The following is a 21,152-nucleotide window of genomic DNA, read 5'->3' on the forward strand; positions in this document are numbered from 1 at the left end:
TGGATATTGTATAATGTTATATTTAGGGCTGTCGCTCAGCATGTCACACTTGTCAATAGCTCATGGTGAATAGACAGAATGGGGTCTCCTTCTGTTTGGAGAAGATACTGATTTAACAGCAGAGCAAATACAAATAAGATTTTTGTCTGTATTATGCTAGTTCCAGGGCCCTACTGGTATCAAGTATCCCAGCTGCATTAAGATTGCATTATGGATTTAACTGCTTAGATGATACCATTGCAATTGACTTATAAAAGTATAACTGACCTCTGACCTCTAATAATTTACATTACAAACTGCTGTAGAACAAAATAAATAGTAGGAAAAACTATAACAAACTGGAGATGGTGATAAACTTAAAGGGGTACTCCGGGCTGGGGGGCTTTTTTGTGTATAGCCGGGAAGGAGGTAGATGAGGGCAATGACGTCCCCTTACCTCCCCGGTTCCAGTGTCGTGTCCGGCATCGCACCGCTCCGGTCTGTGCTGCCCGGCTCTGCCACTGACTGGCTGAGCGGACTTAAAACGTTACGTCTCAAGCGCTGGAACCGTGGGAGGTAAGGGGACATCATTGCCCTCATCTACCTCCTCCCCGGCCATACGGAAAAAAGCCCCCTCCCCGCTCAGAGTACCCCTTTTAAGGCCTTGTTCACACAACACTGCCGTGATTTATCCAAAATATACGCTGTATGTGAATGAATGGAATCCCCGGCGGAGTGTATACACATAATATACGCCCCAGCTGGGATTCGCACCGGCCACACAAAAAACTATTCATTGAATAGCGGCCGCACAGACATGTCAGTTCACACATGTTCACTCTGGCCGCACGCTCCATTGCGTGCAACGGGGAATTGAGGTGCGCCCACATCCCAATTCAGATCGTATGAGACCGGCCGTTCTGTGACCTCGCCGGGTCACAAAACGGCCAGTCTCATACGCCATGTGAACATGGCCTAAGAGTGTAACAACCCCAGAAATGTTAGTCCTCCCACAATTCACATTAAGATGCTAACTTCAACCTTACTGCGAATTTTGCACCCTAACATTCAATAACAACGTTGCAGTGTTCATCCATTCATTTCTACTGTCCTCCCGTATCTAGTGGCTCATTTTGTAAAGTTGTAAAAATTTCATTCAGTGGTTGGGAATCCGACTCAGATAACGGTTGTACATCTCCAGATTATCCTGTATCCTCTACAAAAGTTTTAATTTCCTCATCCGCCAGCAGAGATTTTGCGCTGTGTTTTATCCCTTTTATACCAAAGGCATAAAAAATTAATAGACGGCAGTGCACTTTGTGTGCCGCGTAATTAGTAACCACACTTTGGCTGAGGTTGTCAGGCTCATTGTTTATTCTCCCTTTCGTGTACTTTGAAGAGATGAATTATTAAAGAGATTGTCATTTAGTGAGCTACCTCTGGAAATATCCAAATGACAGGTCCACAAACTAACTGGGAATTTGGCAGACACCTACAGGATGAGCCTCCTTTCTTCTTAGTATGGATTTGTGACTTTGGAGGGTTTGCGATGATTTATAAAAAATTGCATTGGAGTAAACTATTTTATAAAACATTACATATACTTACAAAAAAAAAAATCTGTAAAATGTAAAAACTTTTAAAAAAATCAGTGGCCTTAAAGGGAACCTGTCATTACTTTCATGTTATTGGGACTACTAATCATTAGGTCAGTGCCCAATGACTTTTCCCCACCCCTCTAGCTTCAATTGATCTCTTCCTGTTTGGTTATGGCATATTTGTGGGGTGAAATGGAAAATACACTACTATTACACTACACTACTACTAGTACAACACTACCATTTTGTGTGGGGTTTGTTTTTTATGCTGTTTTACAGTTAAAATGACATGTTTATTCTGGCGAACAGTGCTATAGCAGTAAAACTTCTGTTACATTTTATTATGTTTAAAAGAGTGCTATTGTATTAAGATCACCGCAAAACTGGATGAGGGCTTGTTTTTTGTGGGGTGAGCTATAGCTTTTATAAATAATGTTTTGGGGTTGATATGACTAATGTTTAAATGTTTAAATTTCATAAATGTTTATTGGGAGGCGAGGTGATCAAAAACTCGGTATTAGGTATCTTTTTTCCACATTCAAATCTGACATAGTTGTTTTTTTGTTTATGTTTATAAAGAGGGTGTTTTAATTTTTATTTTATTTTAGTTTGTGAGATTTTTTTCATTATTCAGTATTGCAGTATATAGTACATATACATATATGGTACATATTAATGGACTTTGGCTCAAGATTCTTTAATTCAATATAATAAAAAATGGAATGAATTATTTGAATTTTGGACTTCCATATTTCTAGGAGTGGTAAAGTGGCAAGCCACTGGGCCCTCACTAGACCCTCAAGTGCCATCCTAAAGTGTCACTGTCATCATAGAAAACTTTTAACATTATGTCAAATATTTTCATCGGTCCGGGTCTAACTGGTCAGACCCCTACCAATCGCAGTCCTCTCCTGGCTCTGTGTCACGTGATCAGTCGGGCTCATAATGTAAGTCTATGGGGCATGTATTGCGGTCCTCTCCTTGCTCGTTTTGATGATCGGTATGGTCCTGACTGATCAAAACTTTTGACATGTCTCTATGATTTGTCAAAAGTTTTCTATGATGACAGTAACACTTTAACTACTTTGTTTATACACACTTAGATGCCACTGTCACTATTGACTGTGGCATCTGGGGGGTTCAGTGACTGGCAAATGAGTTATCTTAGATCCCAGCCACTCGTGGTAGGTGGCAGCTGTAATACACTGCTGCCACCTCTTGTGTATAAAGCAGACTTATCATAGCATAGCAAATAACAATAAGGGTTAAAGAGGATGTCACATTTTCTAAGTGCATACCCCCTGGTAATATGCTGATCACCATAGGTTTAGCAGGTCTGCATTGATTAGTGAGAGGAGGGGACTAAGAGTGTGAAATAAAACAAAACTGCAAGTTTATATTATGTCCAGGTTCTTGGGCATGTGTAACCATGGAGTTTTATAAAGTTTTGCATAGGAGCTGTATACACAAATCATAGGAGATTGATCAAGATCATTTGCAAAGGATGCATTTCTTTATTCAACTTGCATTAGAATAATAGACAATGACTGTAGATGTGAACATTGCCTATTAGTGCTGCGTTAAGATTCCAGATGGTGATCTAAAAGACTTTAGGCTTGAGATATCAATCAGTAAAGCTCCACTAAGGCTAATGACGGCTGTATACACGGAGGATAAATTGCACACTTTTGCACAGGCCCTACCCATTCTAAATCGATCTATGTCAAAGTGTTAGTTCAATTATGCAATTTCCGTTTTTAGAACTGGAAGAGGCCGCAGTGCTAACATTATGTTCTGGCACAACGCAGCACACAAAATGCCAATATTGCTTTCCTTTCCTTTTCTGTTTTTATTTCATGTTTTTTTTTTTCAACTCCGCTCTACAAGACCCTTTCAAAATGTGATAGTAAAGTCATGGTAAAATCCAGCATTAGCTTTTTCCATTTTATAAGTATTTGAATCCATGTACGTTTTCAGATGATAATAGTGAGAGAACTAATCCTATACACTCTTGTCTTCTTAGGTCTTCACAGGTATATTTACGGCAGAGATGGTGTTTAAGCTCATTGCCCTTGATCCATATTATTATTTCCAAGTCGGATGGAACATATTTGATAGTATTATTGTCTCTCTCAGCTTGATGGAACTTGGCCTTTCGAATGTTGAAGGATTGTCAGTTCTCAGGTCATTCAGATTGGTAAGTATGCGAAACAGATATGACAAAAATTGGACAGGTAGATGCACTATTGCATGGTTATAAACTTTCCTGGAATAACCTTTAAAAATTGGCTGTCCATGGAGGACCTTAGTGAAAGTTATCAGCGAAAGACTTATGTCGACTCTATGAAGGTGTTGCAAGCCTCTATGGTTTTGATTAAAGAGACTGTGGATATATATGTTGTTTGGGCATGTGGTCAAGTCAGTGCCTAAAGGCCCTTTTACACAGGATGATTATCAAGCTACCAAGCCTTCTTAGGAAAACTTGGTCCCGACAATCGGTTTGTGCAAAAAATAAGAACAATGTACAAAAATCAGTTGATCTCCTGATTGTTTCTATTGTGTAGCCTATAAAATCATCATTATCGGCCGCACATCACCGTGTAAACAGAATCTGTGAAGGATAGTGCTGAGTTTAAATGGCCGCCCGATTGATCAAGCAATCGTTTGTGAGGCCTGGCCATTCGATTAATCGAGTCGTCTAAAGGCTCTATAAACAAGCGCCAAGCACAGCGCGGTCTTTATCTGGTGACTGTCGGCCTACTTAAAAAGCCCTAAATTGGCAAAAGCCATTGGTAGAGATGATCGAACAAGGCCAAGGTTCAGGTTCGTATGAACCCAACAAAAAACAAAAGGTGCAATGAACCCTTTTGTTCATCCCATTCCGTGGGGAAGGTGGAGACAGCCCGAGTACTGCCTGGTAAACAGGGATACAGCCTAGGTAATAGGCTGTATCCCTGTTTTCCAGGCGGTACTCGGGCTGTCTCCTTCTTCCCCACGGAATGGGAAGGCAGCGGGAGTCAAATACCGATTGTTCGGGTTCGTACAAGCCTGAACCTCAGCCCTGTTTGATCATCTCTAGCCATTGGGGCAGATTTAAAAAAAAAAAAAACTCTCATTCCTAGACAGTGTGGCTCATGCCTGGGATAAATTCTGCGCATCAACCTTGTGTATCTTTAAACTGTTTATATCAACTATTAACTGGCTAAAAATCCCAAACAAAAAGAAAATTATGTATGCAATAAGGGCACACCAGGGTAGAAAACAATATGAATATCTTTATTTGACCAGCAAAAAGAAACGCCTGAAAGGGTTAAAAACACTTAAAAAACAACAAGGACCCATGATGTTCCCAGGGCCAGTAGTGGAGAAAAAATGAACTCCAGATAAATGTCTCAATCCCTATAGCAGTATGTAAAAGACTAACAGATAACACCATCCGAGAACATAAAGACTAGAGATGAGTGAACCGGGTTCGGGTTCGAGTCCATCCGAACCCGATTGTTCGGCATTTGATTAGCTGGAGCTGCTGAACTTGGATAAAGCTCTAAGGTTGTCTGGAAAACATGGATACAGCCAATGACTATATCCATGTTTTCCACATAGCCTTAGGGCTTTATCCAACTTCAGCAGCCACCGCTAATCAAACGCAGAACGTTCGGGTTCGGATGGACTCGAGCATGCTGGAGGTTCGCTCATCTCTAATAAAGACCAAACAATGCTTGTCTTGAGTATGTAGCATAAAAGAAGTCCTAAAATAAAGTGCCAGTGCAATATATAGTAGAAAATAATAGTATAGTAGAGTAAAAAAATATAATAAATAGAATACAAAAGATAATATTGTACAAAACCCTACCATACATATAACATATCCCCAAATACAGATAAATGCCAGAGTATACGAGATGAAATGTAAACACAGGGACATGCAATATAGATGGACAGCACTGGTACAGACAGACTATGCAAAAGCAAAGTAAAGCAAAAAAAGACAAGGCAATGAAAAAAGTGTACACGGACAGGAGGGGAGAGGCAAGTAACCAATAACTACGGCCCAAGAGTGTCCTAAAAATGCTAAAAATGTGCCAGAACTTTGCACCAGAATTCTAGTGTATGGTGGCCAATCTGCATGTTTTTGGTGTATAAACTAAGGCCATAGCTGTATAGTGCTTCATACCATTGTTCTGATAATTGACCACTTCAAGACTGAGATATCATGCTGGTAATTATTGTGCAAGTTTGCCTTTAAAACCCAGAAGGTGTTCTCCTGTACTGCAGAAGCCCAGCAAAGGTCATCCCATCTACTTGCTAGAAAATGCTCTCAGACAAGGTTACAAGCAGCCTGAGAGGAGTTGCTAACAAGTGGATGGGATTAACATTGCTGACCCTTAGCAACCCAGGGAAATGCCCCATGGGCTTTAAAGGAACATTTGCACAACAATTACAAGCATAATTATTAAAACAAAGCTATGCACTGATTCAGGGTCAGATGTCCAATAGGGCTATCACCTTAGTTTATACATGAAAGAACTTGCTCACCGGTCCACTTTAAGCCCACTGCCAAAAGGTCCACTTTAAAACACTACCAAAACCATCCACACTACTAAAACTGTGATTTTGGGGTAATGGTCCTTAGGATTTCAGAGAAACTAGAAACTAGAAAGGAACATAACTTGACAGACCTTGTTTAGACCTGTGGGTAATAAGGCTTGTATTCCTGGCTTCTGTAAAACAGACTTACCTTATTGTCATTCATTGTAGCTACTCAATAAAAGAAGTAAAAGTTTGAGAGGATATATATTTTTATGGCATTTTAAACAATACAACTCATGTAAAGATTGATATTTTTTTCTCCTTTAGCTCCGTGTCTTCAAATTGGCAAAATCATGGCCAACCCTGAACATGCTGATCAAGATCATCGGTAACTCGGTGGGAGCTTTGGGTAACCTGACCTTGGTGTTGGCCATCATAGTGTTCATCTTTGCCGTGGTCGGCATGCAGCTGTTTGGTAAAAGTTATAAGGAATGCGTCTGTAAGATTGCTCCAGATAGTTGTACTCTTCCTCGCTGGCACATGAACGACTTCTTCCATTCCTTCCTTATTGTCTTCCGAGTTCTATGTGGAGAATGGATCGAGACCATGTGGGACTGTATGGAGGTGGCGGGACAATCTATGTGTTTAACAGTCTTTATGATGGTGATGGTCATCGGCAATTTAGTGGTAAGTAATGTACTTTGAGAAACATGTTACCTAAAAGCGGCATGGCGTTCTTTAGATTTTGAGACTAATGGGCATATTCAGTATTCTAGAACTAATGTATGTCAGTGGGGAGCAGAATGTATCACTCCTTGAAGCCAGAGTAGTATAACTGATGGGATTGTCTAAATGTTCTTACCTGGATGCACACATGGAATATTCCTTTCTAGAGTGTTTGACTTACAGTCCATGGTACCTCTAGACCATATTTTTAGGATGTTGCAGTATTCGCTAGGGACAGTAGGGTGGTGAGCTAGTTGCTGACACATATGTTGTCAGTGGGGAGAAAGCCTGGGTTTTAAAGATTTTCACTGCTTGACCATTTTGCTCTGAGAGGGATAAGCTGGTACCAGAGCAGTCTGGCTGCGGCTTAACCCATCCCATAGGAAACACATGAATGTTTGGACGTACTGCGTGTTCATGTGTATGGGGAGACTGAGAAAGCTGAACAACTGACAGTTATTTAAAGGGTTTTCGCACCTGGGGTAGTTATGCCCTATCCAGAGTATGTACAAATCGTGGGGGGGTCTGACCGCTGGAGCCCTTAGCGAAATCGAGATCTTCAGAAAGCTGCATTCTGTTCTCTTCACCATAGAGAAATAATAGAATTGTAGCGCACAAGTGGCTGGCAGCTCTACTCTGCGGGGAGTTCAGATATCTCAATATTGGACTAACCCCCCATCATCTCTTAGATAAAACCTATTCTGTGCTAACTAAGGCCGGGTTCACACGATGTAAGACGCCGGCCGTTCTGTGATCCAGCTGAGTCACAGAATGGCCGGTGTCAGTGAAGATCATCCCATCCGATACTGCCTGAGGAACTCCATTTGTGCTGATTTGGGATGCGGGCACACCCCAAATTCACCATAGCCGACTATGGAGAGTCGGAGCCGCACTTTCTATTGAACTAACAGTTCTGTGCGGCCGCTGTTCAATGAATAGTGGCCGCACAAAACTGACATGTCAGTTTTTCCTGTGGCCGCTAAGGATCCCGACCGGAGTGTATATTATGTGTATACACTCAGGCCGGGGTTGCATTGACTGCAGTGCGACATACATTTTCTATTAATCACGGTCATTGATGCAAATCTGCAACAACAGCCATGATTAATAGAAAATTTATGTTGTGTGAACGTGGTCTAAAGGGAATACCCCTTTAGGCTATGTTCACACAATGTACTATTTTTTTAAAGAACGGCCAATGGTTTCCATTAAAACAACGGCCTTTTATTTCATACTGCAATTAAATGCATTGAAGTCAACGGACACAACATCCATTGTTTTCACATAATGTATTTAACCAAACAACGGCCATTGTTCCATTGACCTCAATGCATTTCATTGCAGCATGAAAAAAAATTGCTGTTGTTTTAATGGAAAACAATGGCCGTTGTTTGTTGTTAGAACATAACCTTTAACACTACCCTAAGGGCAAATCTGAACCATTGGGAATAGCATGTCAGTTTATGTTGCGGATTTGTCACATGGCCATCATTTTGCCATTTCCAAGTCCAAGTCCTCATTTTGTATTGCTTATAGTTGATATTTATAATGATGTTGCCCAATCCTGACACGTCGTCTTATCTTTGAATTGCTTCGGTAGGTGTTAAACCTGTTCTTAGCTTTGCTGCTGAGCTCATTTAGCTCTGACAATCTCGCTGCTACAGACGATGATAATGAAATGAATAATCTGCAAATTGCGGTGGTCAGGATACACCTAGGGATCGACTACATAAAGAAGACCTTGCGGGAGTTTGTCCAGAATGCGTTTGTCAAAAAGAAGAAGGAATTAGAGGAAAACAAACCGTTAGAAGACATGCAGAACCAAAAAGACAGCTGCATATCCAACCACACCACTGTGGAAATAAGCAAAGACTTTGAGTACCTGAAAGATGGGAACGGGACTACTGCCACTAGCGGAATCGGCAGCAGTGTAGAGAAGTATATCATTGATGAGAGCGATTACATGTCCTTTATACATAACCCAAGTCTCACCGTCACCGTACCGATCGCTGTTGGTGAATCTGATTTTGAAAACCTGAATACAGAGGAATTTAGCAGCGAGTCCGATCTGGAAGAGAGCAAAGAGGTAAGATCTGCCGTTTATTATTCTCATGGTGGTTAGTTTGCCACATCGGTATGCTATTATATTGTATTTCACGTTGTTATATGCAGTTTTGAATGGGCGCATTTATTCGCTTGATGATTTTGTGGTGTGTTAATCTCCAAAGCTGATCCTTAGGGTCTGCTATATAAAATACAGTAGAAATTTTCTTTGAAATACTGGATTTAGGCTTACCTTTAGGCACAGTTTTCACAGAATATGCACTTTGAGGGAGGGGGGTTGTTTGTTTTGGGCTCTTTTGTGGCAATTGTTCGCTTGTGCTCGTGCAAAGACACTATAGCCAGAAGAACATGTTGTGTTTTAAAAATCTGTCAGGGACCCAAAAAAGTAAAGAGATAACAAAACACCAGAAACCAAAAACACAGTGTAAGTATGGCATTCCTATTCTTTATTGGCTCCCATCAAATATATGGAAGAACAGGCCTACTGGGGAGATATAACTACCTAACAGGTGGGCTATCTGCCTTATGGGGGGGATGCCTACCTACTAAGGAGACATAACTGCCTAATTGGGGGACTACCTCCCTATTGGCCTATTGGGAGTTGGAAAAGGAAGAAGTATAAAGGTACCTATACACTTTAGACTTTTAGCTGTCAATCTAAGTTGTATGGGGTTCTCCCGAATGACCACCTACTGATGATGTCAGTGGTGATAGGGATCAGGAGTGAAGGAAAATCACTGCCCGAACCCTTTTGTTCGGCGAGAGATAAGCCGCAGTCAGAGCTTTCTTGCTGCAACTTATCCCTCTACATAGAGACCAAATGAACGCTTGGCAATGCTGCTTGTTCCTGTGTAGGAGGAGGACGGGCAACAGGCAGGAGTTAGTTATTAAGATTTGTTTGTTGAAAGATTATGCAGAAACAGGTCATGTCTCAAAGAAGTTATCATGGCGATTTGGAGAAGAAAATACAGAGATGTCACCTGTGTGTCACTGGAAATAATTGCACAGTAATCACTTACATGGTCCGTAGAGCTGGTATATACTGCTATATGGTCACTGTACAGAGGAATATTGGTCTGTATATAATATGTTTTATTCAGGAACTGTATGGCAGTATTTTTCAGTCACTATGTAATGTGTATTCCTAGTGTGCTGGTAGTATTGTCCCTTGTATTGTGGTGGTAATATGGTTCTTTGGTATGACTCCTATGCAGTGATTATATGAGGCTCGGCATGCTGGTTGGTGAGTAATAGTATGAGCTAATAATATGATAGTATTTGTAATATTTAATTCTTCTATATTGGTATTACTTGGGAACTGTATGGCTTTCATTTTAATTATTTTTTTTTTTTTTAGTTTTTGTTAGTTTAACAAATGCTGCATTTATTTTAGCCTGAGGCTCTGATACCTATAAATGCAGCATTGCATTTATCTGTGTAATTTATTTAATATAAGGATATATATCCATGCTCTATGAATATGATATATATCCATGCTCTATAATTATTACGTATCCTGTAAATTGAGGCCTACAGTCCATGGATGTGTTTTATACAACGATGCTAACGTTTCATACACTTTTAACCATAGCCTGTATAATGTTATATACCCCGTTATATACCCCAGCTATGCTGACACAGTGGGGGAAGGGATGAGGTGGGGGATTATAGTTATTCCACTGCATGAGAAGATATCTGTACACTGCTATGGTTACATCTTTACATAGAGATGTGCTGTAATAAGAAATGCCTTTCAGTATGTCATTAATATATATTTGGTATACACAGGATATACATAGCAATTCTAAAGGAAATGTGCCCTATACTAGCCACAGTTTTGCTAAACCCAGGATCTCACCCTATACCCTGTGTCCTCATTGATAAAGATATCAATCACATGGTCACTCGGGGGAGCTGGAATTCTGCATTGTCCTTTTGTGTCCTTTCTATGACTTCTTATTAAGTGCTGTGTTGTGCTTTGTCTCCGAGTCCCCAGGCTCTCACTGCCAGCAGCTGGGCTCTATACGTAGTCTGAGGTGCTATTAAAAAAAAATTGGGCAACTCATTGCCAATGCCATTACATTGCCATCTTATGTAACAGTTCTCCTTTAGGGAGTGCTTCTACTTTCCAGGCAGAACAGATAGATGGCCTATCCACAGGATAGGTCATCAATCACTGATCGCAGGATCCAGACACGCCCCACTGATTGGCTGCTTAGTGCCGGCACTACACAGTGAGTGCTCCAGAAGCAGTTGTCTATATTCACTTTGTAATGGTAGCAAAGCATATTTGCAGCTCAGCTCCGGTTTAGGCGAATGGCAGCCGAGCTACAGTAACCAGACCAGGCCACCGCACAGTGAATGGAGCTGACTGCTGCTGAACAGCTGAACGCTGAGAGTGCCTGGTGTCTTCACCCTGCTGGTCAGTGACTCATGACCTATCCTATGGATAGGCCATCAATTTGTTTTGTCTGGAAAACCCCTTTAATCATGTTGTACCAAAAAAGAATCTATACTGCCACTATGAATTATACACTCGCCGTAAACAGGAGGTACATTGTAAACCCTGATACCTCTAAACCGGGGCTGCCTGGGGCGTCCACCCTGCTGGGATTTGCTTTATATCCACTTCTCACCTGTTACTATTTCTATAGTGGGCAGTCTCTTTCTGATCACTTTAGCTTTAACTGATCTTGAATCCTATGACGCAAAGTTACAGGATGTCTGCCATTCCTTTATTTGTTTTTTTAATTGTTTCTTTTAAAAAAAAATATACTAAAATATTAGGAACTTCTCCCCAGAAATAAGTAGAGAATGATGATTTTTATAAAGAGATTGTTGTAAAAAGTAGGGATTGTCCACCTTTAAAATGTCCCTGTCATTGGAAAAAACCGAGGTCATTGATACACAGATGTCCGGGCCAAATTAATGCAATGTTCCTCCCCGCCTTCTAATAGCGCTTTTATTTTTCCACCTACAGGGCTGGTTGAGGTGTCATTTTTTGCGCCATGATCTCTATTTTTATTAATATCATATTGGTGTAACAGAAAAATTTTGTTTGCTTTTTAATAATTTTTTTTCTGATATATAATTTTAAAGAATTAGCAATCCTGGTGTTTTTTTTCCGTTTACGCCGTTCACCGTGCAGGAAGAATATCGTAATATCTTAATAGATCGGACAATTCCGTGCACTACGATATATAATATGTTTATTTATTTTATTTAAATATTTTTTATATTTTATTTTTATAATGGGCAAGGAGGTATTTTAAACTTGGGGGATATAAGGTTTTTTTTAATACTTTTAAAAACTTTTTTAACTACACTTTTTTCACTTTAAAACATGCAATCAATAGATTGCATGTACTGAACTATGCTATGCCATAGCATAGATCAGTGTTATCGGCTATCTATGCATACAGCCTGCCTGAGAGCAGACTCTATGCACAGATCGCTGAACCAACAGGATGGAGGTAAGAGGCTTACCCCCGCCCATCGGTACATGTGATCGGGACCCCCACAGTCGGGACTCCTGCAGTGACAGGACAAGCTCCTGTCACTGAGTACCTTAAAGGGGTTAATGAAAGGCAGCTGCGAGATCGCAGCTGCCTCTTATAATGCTCGGCTCCCCGGACACTGATGTGTGCGGGACTGCTCTCACTGCAGCAGTCCTGCACACATCTGCAGCCCCTTCAGTCATGAACGTGCATATACGCTCCTGCTGCACTTGGTATGTGCAGCAGGAACGTATATCTACGTATTGCTGATGTGATGGGGTTAAGGACTGGATTTGAGAAACTTTGCTGTAGACTACAGTACATCTTCTTGACACGAACGGCATAGCACCTGAGTTTTTAGTGTCTGGAGACAGTGGTACATCAGAGGAACATTTGTCCTCTCGTGAAATGACCTGTCACTTTCAGTAATCACGCTTGGCAGATAAATGGGCACAAATTATTCTGTGATAAAATACGTCATGCATACCAAGTAGAGATTAGTGAACCTCGAGCATGATCGAGTCGATCCGAACCCGAACTTTCGGCATTTGATTAGCGGTGGCTGCTGAACTTGGATAAAGCCCTAAGGCTATGTGGAAAACATGGATATAGTCATTGGCTGTATCCATGTTTTCCAGACAACCTTAGAGCTTTATTCAAGTTCAGCAGCCCCCGCTAATCAAATGCCCGATCGTTCGGGTTCGGATTGACTCGAACCCGAACCCGGTTCGCTCATCTCTAATACCAAGCAAGTTTTGAGCAGTTAATAATATCTACCTGTCTGGTATCACGCATTGCCTATATGTAGTATTTCTGGTAGTTCTGGTGAGTTACCTTCTATATCTGGCTCTAGAAATAGTAAATATATATAGATATAAAAAAAATGTCCTTTACAATACATTAGAAATGTAAAAAAGCGGACATAGTGGGCTTTAATAATGCCATTATTGCTCTGGTAGTCAGTACCCTTTACAGACTGGCATTCATCACTCTCTACCATGTGTAAGACAGATTAAAGGTCGATTTATTATTAGTATTACAGGTTGTGTTGCTATGTACAGTAGTGGGAGAAGGCAACAGTGCAATGTTTTAGAGAAAAACTTGGAGTAGAAGTGATCTGTGGCACCGGGGGAAGTGTCCAGTGGGCTGTCTCCCTGTTTTGCTCAGCTGGATTCTCCATATAGAAGAAGCTGGAGGAAACCAGTGAATCAAGCAGAGAAGATCTTGTCTATCACATACAGTGGTGGTTTGGATTACGAGCATAATTCGTTCCGGGACTGTGCGTGTAAGCCAAATCCGCTCTTAAATCAAAGCAAATTTTCCCATAAGAAATCACTGAAATGCAGACAATTGGTTTCACGCCCCCAAAATAATGATTTTTTTTTATCCTGAACAACATGTAAAACAAACGAAACAAACATTCAGAAACAGCAGAATATGTGATAATATAAGTTACTGTAAAGTAATGGAGAGGATGGGAAACACAAGGGCGGACAGAGACTGCAGGGAGCATGATGGAATGAGCAGGACAGATGTGGGCACAGTATAGCAGCGCTCTCTGTCCAGAGAGAGGGGTTACAGCTATGAAGATATTACCTCCACAGTCCTGTCCCCTGATGTAAGCCCCAGCCTGAAGTGGATCTGCTATAATTTGGAAGGTGAGGGAGACTTCCTGGGTCAGAGTACAGTGCTGTAGACCCCACTATGCAGACCATGCTCCTCCCCCACTCACCCTCCCACCCAGTACAGGGAGCTCTTAAACCAAAGCAATGCTCAAAGTTTGGTAGGGCGGGATGGACAACCCAGGGGCCAACCTTGGTCTGCCCATGGGCCGCCCTTACAAACTAGCATTGAATCACATTTCGTTAGTAAGAATAACTTAATTTAAGAAAACGTTACATACTGCAAATTATTTCAAACATCACATGGTGCGATGTCTAGATGGGTAAAAATTCCTGGAATTTTTTTGCTTTGTCTATATTTTGTATTTTTGAGCTGAAACGCATGGTTTAAAGGAGAAGTCCCGCCATTTTTAAAATCTGTCAGGAACAGGGGGAATGTGATAACAAGTACAAACTTACCTCTCCCTGTGCCTGCGGTGAGTGGCAGGACCGGCCTTGGGACCACCTCTGGAAGGCATTTTCCCCTGAGTTGTGATGACATCACGACTCGGGGAAAAGGCTTGTCCTAGCTGATGGACTGACCACTTAGCCAATCAGTGACTGGAGCGGTGTCCCATCCCAGTCACTGACTGGCTGAGCGGCAAGTCCATCGGCTATGTCATGACATGTGCTGCACCGGAGATCCCGGAGCCTGTCGGGGCTCCCGAGGCCGGTCCTGCCACTCACCACAGGCACGGGGAGAGGTAAGTTCAAACTTGTTATCAAATTCCCCTCTGCCCCTGCCGACTGACGGATTTTAAAACCGGTTGGACTTCTCCTTTAACACTTTAATGTTAATCAATTACAATAACATGGTGCATGGTTACATGGTGTATCTTAACCAACCCTATGTGACTTATCACCCGTGAACCCAAAGTACTCACGGAAATATCCAATTCCCTTTGACATAGTTAACAGAGAGTAGAGTGGACACCCCCACTGTTCTTTGGCTTATTTTACCTAGAAACTAATTGAACAAATACATTTCTTATGAGATTCCAATGCACAGAATACACTCTGGGCTCGGGCCCTTCTTTTACAAGTGGAGTTCAAACTGCACTAACCTCTCTAACACCTCTGTCCTCTGCCCACTATAGTAGCTAGTAGACAATTATCTCTATCCTGTACTTAACACTATATAATCAATTCACATGCCCAGTTATAATTATATAAAATTTACATATATACAGTACACGTGTGCATGTTTCTTATTCTATACTCTGGGCACTTTGCCATTAAAGGGGTTGTTCACCAATTTTTTTTTTTTCTTTCAAATAAACAGGTACCAGAAAGTGCCAAATATATTTGTAATTTCCTTCTATTAAAACATCTCACCTTCCAGTACTTATCAGCTGCTGTATATCCTGCAGGAAGTGGTGTATTCTTCCCAGCCTGACACAGTGCTCTTTGCTGCCATCTCTGTCCATGTCAGGAACTGTCCAGAACAGTAGCAAATGCCCATAGAAAACTTCTTTGTTTCTCCAGACTGGAAAGAATACCACTTCCTGCAGGACATACAGCAGCTGATAGTACTGGAAGTACTGGAAGGCTTGAGATTTTTTAAAGAAATAAATTACAAATCTCTGGCACTTTCTGGCACCAGTTGATTTGAAAGACAATGTTTATTGGTCAACTACTTTTTCAGACCACCTGTCTAACTTCTCCTTTTTTTCAGACGTACAGAAATCTAAAATTCCCATCTTAAAATATTTTCTAACATAAGTTACCCACTAGTAAAACTATACAAGGGTGAATATGAAATCCAGCTCTCCAGGATGTGTAACCGATTAAAACATAACTTTTATTTGATATCCACAAAATGTGATGTGCAAAACCAAAACTAGCAATTGGGTATACCTTAGATGTCTGCTATCATAAGGGCCCTATTACACAGGACGATTAGCGTGCGAAAAATCGTTGAATCGTTTGAATTTAAAATCGGTCATAAGTCATTGATCGTTGATTTAGATCTGAACCTAAAATTATTGTTAATTGTTCGCTAATCGCTCGCTAATCGTTTGCTGTAATTCCACATTCGTTTGCTCAAGTTACGCATTTGTTCACTAATTGTTCAGTGTAATTGCACACTGTTCATTGTTTTGCTGAGATCATAAGGAATAAACGGTCATAGTAACGATCGCAATAATGATTGCCGTAACGATTGTAACTAACGACTATCCTTCTGCGATCGTTTATCGTTAGTCGTTAATCGTTAAAAATCGCTTCGTGTAATAGAACCCTAACGGTGGTATTACACGGGCTGATGGGGGCCTGATAATATCTGTAAACGAGCGCCGATCTGCTAGATCGTTGCTCGTTTACTGGACCTATTACACTGCCCGATAATCGTTAAACAAGGGCTGCAGGGACATCGTTACCGATGTCCATGCAGCCCTTGCTTAACTATATACAATACCTATCCACGTTCCAGGGCTGCTGCTGCGGTCTTCTTCTCCACGGGTCCCGCGCGCTCTAACTTCAGAGTGGCCTGTCAGCTGACAGGCCACCCGGCCAATCACAGGCCGCGGCGGTCCCGGCCTGTGATTGGCTGAGCGGCCTGTCAGCTGACAGGCCACTCTGAAGTTAGAGCGCGCAGGACGCGGGGAGAAGAAGACCACAGCAGCAGCCCTGGAACGTGGTAATGCCCTGGTAATGTATATCGTCAGTCGCCGACCGCGCACCGCTGTTACACGTAGTGGTGCAAGGTCGGCGCCAGACGAAAATAGGTCCAAACCTATATCAACGATCAGCCTATGATCGTTGTCATCGGCTGATCGTTGTATTTATTACATGGAGCGATAATCGTCCGAATCGGGCAGATTCGGCCAATTATCGCTCCCGTGGAATAGGGCCCTAACTCTGCTACCACTCTGTAGTTGGTAATTTAATACATAACATTGATCACAAATATCAGCTTTCCTTTATGCCTACTTTTGTTCCTATCAGTGAAGTACATTAGAGGAGTTCATTTCTGATGGGTCTGTTATCAGCCCTTTTCTCCTCCTGAATGAGCTTCTAAGCTGATTTATGACCACTTCAAATTGACCTTAGATGTGGTCATAAATCAGCTTAAGTGAGATAAGAGCTAAAAACATGTGGACTTTCATGATAACAGGACCCTGCAGAGAGTGTGGAACAGAAACTAAACAAAATAGTTAAAGGGGTATTCCGCCCAAGAGCTAAAAAATGAAATGCTCCCAAAACTAGCTGGTCTTATTCACCATGAGTATTTTGAGACGTCACCTGTCTTTCTAGCTGCCACCTTTCCTGAGTTACAAGTTTTTCTAAAACTCTGTATATATCCAAGATGGCGCTGGCTAGGAAATTACATTTCCCATCATGCAATGTTTTTCTTTGATTCGTGTAACCGCCCCCCTTAGCTTTCTTTCCTACCTACTGCTTGTCATTACTACATTGCTTACTAAACACAGGACTGTGTTTACTGTGCAACTGAAAGAGAGCAGCCCTGACAGAGAAGACAAGTCCCTGACAATAGTAATTAGTGAAATAATTATAAAATATAGTATTATAAGCCTTCAAACACCTCCTGGCAATACTTATGCAACACCTCATGGTAATACTCCTGCAACACCTTCTGGAAATACACCTGCAAAATCTCCTGTCAAAGCTCATGCAACACCTCCTGGCAAAGCTCATGCAACACCTCCTGGCAATACACCTGCAACACCTCCTGGCAATTCTCCTGCAATACCTCTTGGCAATACTCATGCAACACTTCTTGGCAAAACTTATGCAACACCTCCTGGCATTACACCTGCAACACCTCCTGACATTACACCTGCAACACCTCCTGGCATTACACCTGCAACACCTCCTGGCAAAACTCCTGCAGGTACACTGAAGAGGATGGACAGAGCGATAAAAGCAACACAAATTACTGCTGATAAGTGATAATGCAAGTTCTCATGTAGGGGATTGAAGGAGAAGGAGGATGGAAGAAGACAGTGTGTGGGAAGGAGCTGGGGGAGAGGGGAACTTAGACAAAGGGCAGATAAGTAATCGTGCAGGGGGTGAAGGAAAGAAAGGTAAGGGCAGCGTTTTGGTGCACCACACAGTAAATCATCACAAATAAGCTGGAGACGCTCTGCTCTGGCAGAGAGCTCTTACTGGAGGAAGAACGTCATGTCAGTGTATCACATGTTCTCTGTCTCTTCAGTGGGCAAGGTTAGAAGAGCTAAATCAGCCCATTGAAGAGAAGGAGAACACATGATGCCCAACACAGAAGGTGAGGGCCAGGAGGAAGAATTTTGTCGGAGAGGACTCAGTTTAGAATATTTTATGCTTCCAGAGGGGGTGAGCCTACATAGAAAGCAGCAAAACAGTGCAGAAGCCATATTAAGTTGATTATACAAAGAAAGCTTTGGGTGGACTATTAGATAATGCAAAAATGATTTTAAGTGGAATACCCCTTTAATAAAGACCTATGGAGGAAGTAATTTTATACCATAATAGATTATAAAAAAATGCTATAGCCTTAAAAGAGGTATCTCATCAAGACATCTCATGGCTAGATACCATTTTAGGGCATATGTCTATTATTATGGTCAGTTCCTTGTAAACTCCCTCATAGGTAGTCCAGGGCTAGTAATGCATTACATTGTCAGCCATCCCAGGAGTCCAACCTGTAGATCTCTCAAGAGAAGGGTTTGTCTTTGTGAGATAAGTGAATACTCTACTTTATTGAACTGCTCCACCTTCCTATACTGTAAGTTATATATCTTCTTGTTGTAAATGTACTGGTTAGTTTGGGCAGTAGTACACACACAGATTCCTGAGGTTCTGCATCACGTTCCGGCTTTGACTCCTTTGAGCCACATAGTGTGCAGAGGATGTCAGACACACAGACAGAGGGACTCTAAGATGGATCTAAGTGGATTACCACTCTTTCCTCCCTGCCAAGTGAATGTAAAATCCCCCGAGCACATTTTCTGAGCTGTTTTAATGCTGTTGTATTATAAGGTAATTACTGTCTTTCGTGAAGCATTGGCTGTACGATAGCAAGTGCTGTTTAGTTCTAATCCAATTTTGCAGGTTTTTGTTTTTTGTTTTGTTTTGACTATGTCACGGCCGCGGCGGCGGCCCGTGTTCCGGGCCACCGCCGCGACCTCCTCCTGCCCCATGCAGCCACCAGGGTCCTTGTGCAGGGACCCGGCGCTGCTGCTAGTTCGGCCCCTGGGGGTGCCTCATCTCTCCTCCGCTCCTGTCTCCGTCTGTGCCGGCCGGCGTGCGCGTCTCCGCCTCCTAGGGCGCGCGCGCGCCGGCTGTCTCAGATTTAAAGGGCCAGTCCGCCCTTAATTGGTTAATTGCACCAATCACTCCCTATAAATCCCAGCATGCCCTGTCCCTTGTGTTGGAGCCTCTACATGCTTCCCATAGCGTTTGGCCCAGCCCCCTGTTGTTCCTGATTCCTATCCGCTACCTGGTCCCTAGTCCTTGTTCCTGGTTCCTGCTCCCCTGTTACTCCATTGCTCCTGTGTTCAGCCTGTCACCTGCGGTTACGCCTACAGACCTCTGCCTGCACCATCTCCTGCCTACGGCTCCTGCCACGCCTCGCCTGCCGTCACTAGCAACCAAGCCAGGGGTAGCGACCTGGGGGTCGCCTGCCGCAGCAAGTCCATCCCGCCTTGCGGCGGGCTCTGGTGAATACCAGCGGCCCCTTAGACTCCGCTCCCTGGTGAGGTTAGTGCCATCGCTGGTGACGGTCCAGTGGATCCACTACTCCAGGCGTTACAGACTGAAAGATGATTACCAGTCGGATCCCTTTAAATTAGATTCCCTGATTAATTGGCTTCTATGAACCCCCCCCCCACACACACAAAAAAAAATAAAAATAAAAATAAAATAAAATGAATAAGTTGACCAAGACAAATTGTGTGCTGTCTCCAGGTTGGCTAAAAAGCATGAGGGTGCTCAGCTGGCCTTGGCTCATTCATTGGGGATTTCTGGATTGATACCTTTATTGATGCAGATTTTTTTTGCATAACGTCCAAAAAGTAGAAAAAGAGTAAAATTGATCCAATATAAGATATTTGTGGCAAAAGTATGTGAACCTTTCCTTTCAGTATCTGATAATGCCTCGAAACATTTCCATTCCTGAACATTGACATTAGTGGAATTTTAGCCTATTCTTCCATACAAAAGAGCTTCTGCTATGTTGGTGGTTTCCTCCTATGAACTGCTCGATTCAGATCCTTCCACAATACAGTACTTCTATTGGATTAAAGGGCACGTATCCCTATATACTACTGATAACAGCCAGATAGTTAAGCATTAGAGATGAGCAAACCGGGTTCGGGTTCGAGTCAATCCGAACCCGATCGTTCGGCATTTGATTAGCTGTGGCTGCTGAACTTGGATAAAGCTCTAAGGTTGTCTGGAAAACATGGATACAGCCAATGACTATATGCATGTTTTCCACATAGCCTTAGGGCTTTATCCAACTTCAGCAGCCACCGCTAATCAAATGCCAAACGTTCGGGTTCGGATCGACTCAAGCATGCTCGAGGTTCACCCATCTCTATTAAGCATGTTCTTTTTTTCAAATCAAATTTTTTCTCTTTCATTTTTGTACATTATTATGGGGGCAGCAATCTGCCAAGATGTAATTCTGTAGAGATCACGTTCCAGCAGCCTCCTACTTATCATTACAGACAAAACAGGGTGTCCCAGCTTAGTTTAAGGCTTAGAGTTGAGAATGGAATCTGCAAAATTCTAGGATTTATTTAAAATATATCTAGTATAATGAAATAAAACACCAAAAATTCTAAAAAATATGTTTAACATAACTTAATTTAAACAATAGATCATTTTTGATGTTTGATGACTAGGGAAGCAAAGTGAATTTGCTCATCAGCAGGGTGCCTTTTGACCTAGTGCCGGTCCTCCCCAGGTGCCTGGAAAAGCTGGATCTAGACTTCTGCCAGTTTCCCTTGACTGGATCCGCCTTTTCCCAGCCCCCAGAGTTAAAAGGCTGATTGTAGAGATAACAAAGCGATTTGCTTCATTATTACCGTAAATGCGCTCATCTCTAGTCAGGACTATGCCATTCTAAAACTCTAGCTGTCTTCTTCCTTATC

At 42.1% G+C, this 21,152-nt stretch overlaps 1 protein-coding gene across 8 annotated transcripts in view; it reads left to right on the forward strand.

The window, feature by feature from the left end:
* The window catches only part of LOC138800825 (sodium channel protein type 2 subunit alpha-like), a 118,768-nt gene that overhangs the window by 54,748 nt on the left and 42,868 nt on the right, over window positions 1-21,152 (forward strand). For all 8 annotated transcript variants that reach the window (XM_069982879.1, XM_069982877.1, XM_069982878.1 and 5 more), the window contains 3 exons: window positions 3,601-3,774; window positions 6,435-6,794; window positions 8,434-8,919. In XM_069982879.1, coding sequence (XP_069838980.1) covers window positions 3,601-3,774; window positions 6,435-6,794; window positions 8,434-8,919 — 1,020 coding nt within the window. The remainder of the gene's footprint in view (window positions 1-3,600; window positions 3,775-6,434; window positions 6,795-8,433; window positions 8,920-21,152) is intronic.

This window comes from Dendropsophus ebraccatus, chromosome 9 (assembly GCF_027789765.1).
Source record: "Dendropsophus ebraccatus isolate aDenEbr1 chromosome 9, aDenEbr1.pat, whole genome shotgun sequence".
In the NCBI taxonomy this organism is placed as follows: Eukaryota; Metazoa; Chordata; class Amphibia; order Anura; family Hylidae; genus Dendropsophus; species Dendropsophus ebraccatus.